Source organism: Aethalodelphis obliquidens, unplaced genomic scaffold (assembly GCF_003676395.1).
Source record: "Aethalodelphis obliquidens isolate GAN/ISIS:26980383/991018 unplaced genomic scaffold, ASM367639v1 scaffold34, whole genome shotgun sequence".
In the NCBI taxonomy this organism is placed as follows: Eukaryota; Metazoa; Chordata; class Mammalia; order Artiodactyla; family Delphinidae; genus Aethalodelphis; species Aethalodelphis obliquidens.
The window spans coordinates 9,133,914-9,141,915 of NW_020837978.1; the positions used below are offsets into that span (position 1 = coordinate 9,133,914).

At 45.3% G+C, this 8,002-nt stretch overlaps 1 protein-coding gene across 1 annotated transcript; it reads left to right on the top strand.

Moving 5' to 3' along the window:
* The first annotated feature begins 340 nt into the window (after positions 1-340).
* EDN1 (endothelin 1) lies at positions 341-7,480 on the top strand. Its single transcript, XM_027128381.1, has 5 exons — positions 341-958; positions 2,506-2,674; positions 3,993-4,151; positions 4,308-4,421; positions 6,234-7,480. The coding sequence occupies exons 1-5, from the start codon at positions 895-897 to the stop codon at positions 6,334-6,336; spliced, it is 609 nt and encodes a 202-aa protein (XP_026984182.1). The 5' UTR covers positions 341-894; the 3' UTR covers positions 6,337-7,480.
* Positions 7,481-8,002: the final 522 nt, after the last annotated feature.

Below are 8,002 nucleotides of genomic sequence, written 5' to 3' on the forward strand. Positions count from 1 at the left end.
ACGCAAAGAACTTGAGCCGAACAGCCTTGGTGGGCGGGGGCTGGAAGAAAGAGCAAAGTGCGTCCATCTATCTGCCAAAATGATCTGACCCCGAGTCGGGGGCGGGGGGAGGCGTAAGTAAAGAGCGAGAGCGTCCCCTGGACTGATCAGCACTGAGAAATCGGAGAGACATAAAAGGCAAATGAAGCGAACAACAATTAAAAAAAAATTCCCCCGCACACAACAATACAATCTATTTAAACTGTAGCTCATACTTTTCATACCAATGGTATGACTTTTCTGGAGTCCCTCTTCTGATGCTTGAACTCCGGGGCTGGCAGCTTGCAAAGGGGAAGCAGACGGCAGCGCTGCACGGGCAGGTTTACCAAAGGTCTCCAATGGGTATTTTCTTTTTCTTAGCCCTGCCCCGAATTGTCAGACGGCGGGCGTCTGCCTCTGAAGTTAGCAGTGATTTCCTTTAGAGCCCGGCCTTATCTCCGGCTGCACGTTGCCTGGTGGTGACTAATGACACAATAACATTGTCTGGGGCTGGAATAAAATTGGAGCTGTTTACCCCCGCTCTATAGGGGTTCAGTATAAAAAGCCGGCCGAGAGCTGTCCAGGTCAGACGCGCTTCTGCCTCTGCGCTGGGACCAGCGCCGCCAGGGTCCCCGGGTCCCCGTGCGCCACGGCCGCCACCGCGTGCGTCCTCGGACCGCTCCCACTGCCTTCTCTCCTGGCAGACGCTTCTTTTTTCTCCCCATTAAAGAGCATTCGGGCTGAAGGATCACTTTGAGATCCGAAGAACCCGAAGCGCTCGGAAGGAACTGAAGCTGTTTTTTTCTGCGTTCCCCTTCCCCCCACCTTCGGGTTTAGTTCGCAGTGGGGAAGGATTTTGATCCCTTTTTTTCCAGAATGGATTATTTCCCCATGATTTTCGCTCTGCTGTTTGTGGCTTTCCAAGGAGCTCCAGAAGCAGGTAGGCACGTTGACTTGTAAATCCCTGAATGCTGCCGTCTTCTTTTCCACCTTAATGCTTTTCTTGCTTCTGTGTTTTCCCCCATTTCTTTTTATGACTGCCGCTCAGAAAGCAAGTGTAGGGGAATTATTGCTCAAAGGTGCTTAAATTTTCTAGTGAAAAAAAAATCCTCTGTTGAAGACCATTGCTCCTCTAGCATTAAAATAACATTATTATTATTGCCTAGTGTATTTCCTTGGCTTTTAAAAATATGACTCAATTAAAGCGAGATGTAATTTAGCTAAATGTATGTTTGCAATATACGTGTTCATACAGGTCATAGGACATATAGGAATTTATATCTTATTCAAATACTGCTTTAATAGTGTGTTAATGTGTGAAATATTTAAACATTTCAGCTTGAAGCCAAGGAATTTTATTCAAGTCATTCAAGCAATGTATGAGCAGTAAAGTCACCTGCAGAACAACCTGGTGAAAACCACCCCCAGGCGGTTTCAGGGTGAAGCAGATGTTTTCTTTAAAATTGTCATTGTTGACTTTAGATTTCTTTTGGCAAGTTTTTGGCACTCGGAACAGTGTGGGCTCTATTTCCAGTTTTATTCACCTGTCTTGGGAGGGAAGCTAGGATAAATCTTGGCTGCTGAAGGATTTAGATAGTATGCGTGCATCTGCCCGTTTCCCTCTTTTAGGGTCAGCGCACTTTTTTGTCTTTTCATGACCCTGACTGAAGAGAAAGGATGTCAAGGGAATGAAAATCCTGGAATGTGTCTGATCATTTGAAATGTACAAAATTAGGCAGATAAGCTGCGTGGCTAACTTGTCAGTAAGAGGAAGCATGCTGCCGTGGGGAACGGGAGACGGCAGATCCCGCCCACACCATCCTGCTCCGGGGATTCAGAATTCAAAACCCACAGAACCTTGCCTGGGTCCCCGGAGCTGCTGCTCAGTTTTCCCTTAGGTCAGTGGTTTTACTGTAGAGCTGATTTCTCTTCTCTCTCTCCAATCACCTCCCCGAAGCTCTGGACCTCCACCTAAGTTCAAGAGGTGTGTCTCATCTGGGCTACTCCCGACCTTACACAAGGTGTGAAGTGGTGGGTACTGCCCTAAATGGAAGGTCGTCCCGCATGAGGAAGTGGCTCTGAGTCATGATTTACTTAGTTTCAGGTTTTGGTCATCAGCCAATTTTAAGCCACCGTAGGTTGTGCTAAGTTCCATGCAGAAGGCAACCCAAATGTCTAACAGGCAGTATTTCTAAGCATTTCCTTGAAGGCTGCTTCAAGGGGCTGGTAAGTCCCTTTTCAGGTGGTTGTTTCCCCTGCACTTGTATAATCTCTCTGAAGCTGGATAAGCCAGTGGCGATAAAGGTGAAGTCATGTTAAGGAGGGAAAATAATAGAGTCCTTTTTGCTCTGTGTTTCTTGCTGGAGGCCGGCTGGGTGCTTCATCTGCTTTTATCTGCTCTGCTAGATGTGGCATCCACGCTGTGACCAGTGTGCCTTTGGGCCTTGGGGGAGACGCTGCCCACTGACCTGCTCTTTGTCTCCCCAGCGGTCTTGGGTGCCGAGCTCAGCACAGGAGCCGAGAGCGGAGGGGAGAAGCCCTCTCCCAGTGCGCCCTGGAGGCCCCGCCGGGCCAAGCGCTGTTCCTGCTCTTCCCTGATGGATAAAGAATGCGTCTACTTCTGCCACCTGGACATCATTTGGGTCAACACTCCAGAGTGAGTCTCTAGAGGGCATCGTTACTCTAGGCTTCCTCCCCTCCAGCTTCACGGGAGACTGGAGCCCAGTTACTCTCGTTACTTTTGGGTTTGGACTCTGAAGGTAGCATTTCTGACCCCAGGAAAGTGCCCCAGTGGGGAAAATGCCCCTCAGGAGGCCACCACACGTCTCGGGGGAGAAACTTTGTGTTGGGCCTCCAGGGAGAATGTTTTCCATTGGGATCTGCCTGGGTTTAGGGAAAACGTCGCTGAGGTCATATGTGGCTTGGTCCAACCTGTGCTTCTCATGGGAGGGTATAGACTGAAGAGGCAGAAAGGATTATAGAGAGTTATAGTCTAATGTCTGTATCTTAATTATTGGAAAACTAAGACCCGAAATGTTGAAGTCACTTGCCAGGATGAATTTATGGTAGAGCGAGACCTAGAACTTGGGTGTCCCGACTCCCTGCTTTGGAAAAGCCTATTTCAACACAGCAATAGAAACGCGGTCCTTAGAGTTCCCTTCTGCCTCCCGAGCGAAGAAAGCAGTTTCCCCCATCTCCCCCTGAAAAGTAGTTCACCCATCAGAAGGAATCCTAAACAAAAATACATTGATTGTGCCTGCGGCGTCCCGTTATGGTGAGGGGTGACTGAAATGCAAACAAAGTCAAATCAGACCAAACAAAAACCACAGCGAGCCTCATACTTAGTAAGGTGATACTTCCAAGGGGAGGACTTTATTCTTTAGGCGAGAATCACAATGGACACCCTGGAAATTACTGGAGAGCCTTCTGATGAGGAGTCCCTCTACAGTTGTATGATAATCACCAAATCACAGGAGGTGTGCAAACCTGGCGTGAACCGTGCACGCGGTAGTGTGTCCCCCCCCCCAGCCTCCTCAGGGGGCCCTTTTAGCATTATCATGTATCACTTGAATTGAAAATCGGTTTTCGAAATCTTGTGAGTCATGGTTTTGCATGGAAGTCCCCCACCCCCACCCCCAAGACCTGTTAACTAAGTAGAGAGTCAGAAAAAGGAAGATAATATGAAACAGATACCGAAGCAGAGATGTCATAATTTCGGCCAAAAGACAAGGCTGCTGTGTTGAGAGTTGACATGGAATTTCATTGACTTAGAAAAACTGATTTTCTCCTGGGTGGGTCCACACACTTGAGGCCGTTGACTGGCATGCCATCCTGACTGTTAGCAACATTTGACTCTTCTGAGTTTCGCTGCCAAATCCTGTGGTGTGAGCTCCTTAGGAGCTTGCCCCAAAGAATGCAACCTCTGGAGATGATCAGTTATGCTCATAACTTTTGTTCCTCTCTCTCCATGATAGGCACATTGTTCCATATGGACTCGGAAGCCCCTCTAGGACCAAGCGATCCTTAAAGGATTTCTTTCCTACAAAGGCAACAGACCACAGGAAGAGATGCCAATGTACTAGCCAAAAAGATAAGAAGTGCTGGAATTTCTGCCAAGCAGGAAACGAACTCAGGTGAGTAGAAACACCTTCGTTTTCCTTCAGTTTTATGCCTTCCTGACCGTCTTCCTCTTATGATGCTGTCTTCTTGTTTAAAAGAGATTAACAGAGGCATTGAGAACAACTGAAGTTCCTATTGCTGAAATGTTCTCCCTATGTGTATTTTAACAGGGACCAAGACACCATGGAGAAAGGCTGGAATAAACAAAAGAAAGGGAAAGACTGTTCCAAGCTTGGAGAGAAGTGTCTTCATCAGCAGCTGGTGGAGGGAAGAAAAATAAGACGGTAAGAGGCTCCTAAGAGCAGCTGGTCCCCGTCATCTATGAATGGTCTACTCTCCTAGTCATTCTTGCCTTGATGGGAGAAAGGCCCAGAGGACAGTAACAAAGAAAAGGGGAATCTTTGTGTTCTCTAGATTGAAGAGAGCAAAGGAATCCCTCTCAAATGTTGTCTTGAAGGCCTTGAATGCAGGCTGCTGCCCTCTGTACACTTTGGTGATTTCTAGCACACACACCACTCATCCTAAAGGTAGATTTTCCAAACAAAATCTATCTAGAGACACCTTTGTCATTTGGTCACATCTAGTTTTTGCCTCTCTGAGTCAATATATTTACAGCTTTCCCTGAGAAATTAAAAATCCTTTCAGGGAGAGTTTTTTATTTTTTTTAATTAAAGTGTCACATATAATCAAATTCTTCAAAACACAGCAGTTATTCAAATGGCCAAAGGGAAAATAAAGTCAGGGTTGGTAAGAGTTAGAGCATGCCATTTTTTCAGGTTTATTTACTTTTTAAATAGGGAAATGCATTTGGTGGAGACCCAATGTCATTCCCAAAAGCTTTCTCATTTTTTAATCATGAGCTGGGATCTGGATTAGTAATACCATAGGATTGCTCTGAGCAGTTTTTTTTTTTGTTTTTTTTTTTTTTTTTTTTTGTTACGTGGGCCTCTCACTGTTGTGGCCTCTCCCGTTGCGGAGCACAGGCTCTGGACGCGCAGGCTCAGCGGCCATGGCTCACGGGCCCAGCCGCTCCGCGGCATGTGGGATCTTCCCGGACCGGGGCACGAACCCGTGTCCCCTGCATCTGCAGGCAGACTCTCAACCACTGCGCCACCAGGGAAGCCCCCTGAGCAGTTTTAGAGTGATAAGTCTTCCAAATCCTAAACATTTTGGAATTCACAAGCTGCAGGGAGGAATCCTGCTTTCAGATCCGCCCCATATTCTACGTTTCCCTATCATGGTCAGTGGCAACTTTTCCCGGAAATCCAGTGGCAAGAAGTCCTAGGATCCAAGTATTACGAGCACAGGCCTGGCAGTCATGAATGACTTCTGAGTTGTTTACTGCTGATGCGGGGCCATCCTCAGCACTTCCCATGTGCTGTTGAAGTTTCCATATTTATAACTTCAGGCCACTAGTGCGCCTTCAGATCGCAAGATTACGTAAATCACCGTTTCTGGACTGATTTGGAAATCTTTTTTTTTTTCTATTAGCTTCCATTACATCAACTATTAAATCAATGTTACAGTCCTTCCCTTTTTCTTTCTCCTAGAAACAGAAAACATGAAACCTGCAAAAACAAATTTTCTTTACTTGCCGTAGAATATTGTTTTGGGCCTGCCTGTAGGTCTCCTCTCTTTGAATTTCTTTCCCACGAAGCCCCCTTCAATTTCTTATGTGTTTAAGAAGACACTCCTGGCTATTTGAAACCTCTGCCGAATGAGTCTCTCCATACGATCCCACAGGGGTTGGGATAGTGCTTGGGACAGGGCTAAAGAAGGAAAGAGAAGATCTCTAGTTGACCTTAAAAATTGTACTTTAAAATTGTATTTAATACCCAATTCCCTTTAGATGTGACCATATCACCCTTATTCTCCCTGCTCACCGCCCCACCCACTGCCATTCTAGGCATAAGAGGTAGTTTATTTTCACTTGAGGTTAGCAGGGTAACATGTGGTTTTGGTTGGGGGTGAAAGTTCAGGATCCAGATTTAGATTTGTTTTTACCAGATTCTAATTTTAGATGTCTCTTTTGCCTAGGAATGATTTTTGTAGAAAAAAAAATAATAACATCGTTTTCTCTTGTCTGGTTTTAATAGGTTGGAAGCCATCAGTAACAGCATCAAAACGTCTTTTCATGTTGCCAAGCTGAAAGCCAAGCTCTACAGAGATAAGAAAGTGACCTACAACCGAACACACTGATGGCAGGTTGTTGGGGCCTGTCTGAAGCCTTCTCATCCACCAAGAGCCCTGGGCCTGACTCTGCGCTCTCTCCACGTGGCTGGGATCAGAGCAAATGCATCCTCCCTGCTTAGACCACTTCTCGTTCCAGACTAGCACAGGACCAGCGCCCTGGGTGCAAACATTCCAGGAAAGGTTAAGGAGTCCCCCAGCCCGTCTTCATTTGCCTCCATCAGTGGGAACTGCTTTCGTTTCTCTCCTCCTTTGGGGTGACAGCGGGCTATGCAAAGAAGGCAGAGAGATGCAGTGACCTGCAAATTAGGGTGACCTCCTTCTTAGAGGGAGGAGGAGAGGAGATTCCACTTGCGGGCGGCGTCCCCGTCCCCGAAGAGGTTCCGAAAGGAGTGTTTGTGTCTCACTCAGGCGCCTGGCACATTTCAGGGAGAAACTCCAAAGTCCCTGCAAAGATTTTTCTAGGGAATGCACAAATTGAAAACACTCTAAGGACAAACACTCGAGTTAAAAAAAAAAAAAAGAGAGAGACTTTGTTTTTTTAAATTCATAAAATGCAAAATTGAAAGAAACTGTTACTACTGTAAATCAGGATGAGTTTCATGCATATGAGTCTACCTCACCTATATTGCACTCTGGCAAAGTATTTCCCCACCTTTAATTATTGCTTCCCCAAACTCTTCCCTCTCTAAAATCCCCACACTAAGCCCTAGCCTCATGGAAGTCTGTCCAATGTGTCAACAGTAGATATAACATTTTCAGGGTAATCTACTAGCTCTGTTCCATAAGAAAAGAAAGATCAATTGAATCAGCAGATTCCCTTACCTTGATTTTTGGAAACACAATGGTATAGGATTGTTTAGGAGAGACACTGAAGGGTAAACATTGTGGTGATTTAAAGCTGTCAAATTGTTTTCCTTTATGTAACTGGCTCATGGAAGAGGTTGGATTACATTTTGATGTACTTATTTTTTTATAGATATTTATATTCAAACAATTTATTCCTTATATTTACCATGTTAAATATATGTTTGGGCAGGCCATATTGGTCTATGTATTTTTTTTTAATGTATTTCTGAATGAAATTGAGAAAATGCTTTGTTTTGCCTGTCAAGGTAATGACTTTAGAAAATAAATATTTTTTTTCCCTACTGTATTGACTTTGAATCATTTCTGAAATTTCTGAGAAGTGGGCCAAAGTGGTAAGAATTAGGTAGGGGGATGATTAAAGATGGTTTCTTGGAAAGGTGACAATTAGAAGGAAAAGAATCATGGCTAATGAAAACAAGAATTTGATTTATATCTTAAAAGTTGCCTTTAGATTGCATTAAGCTAAAAACAAAACAAAAACCCAGCTTTCACACCTCTGTCTTTCCCTGCATAGCCGCCTCTGCTTCCCCTTCACCTGCAAACTCTCCAGGGACTTGATCCATTAGCTATGCTTTGGCTATTAGACGGGATCCAACAGTTTAAGCTGATGATGTGGTGAGAGGTGCTTTCTCCATGTTAATAGACTGAAGGAAGCAATGGCAAGGCGACCTCCCCAAAGGTACCTAATTATACACATTCCACACCAGAGTTGCTTTGAGAAAATGGCCGCCTCACAGCAAGTGAGGGCTCCCACTGGCTTTTTATTTGCTCAGATTAAGAAGTGTGTTTACTGGGCTTCCCTGGT

Coding starts and splice junctions, on each gene's coding strand:
- EDN1 (XM_027128381.1), top strand. CDS start 895: ATGGATTATTTCCCCATGATTTTCGCTCTGCTGTTTGTGGCTTTCCAA. Junction 959..2,505: donor CCAAGGAGCTCCAGAAGCAG/GTAGGCACGTTG, acceptor TTGTCTCCCCAG/CGGTCTTGGGTGCCGAGCTC. Junction 2,675..3,992: donor ATTTGGGTCAACACTCCAGA/GTGAGTCTCTAG, acceptor TCTCCATGATAG/GCACATTGTTCCATATGGAC.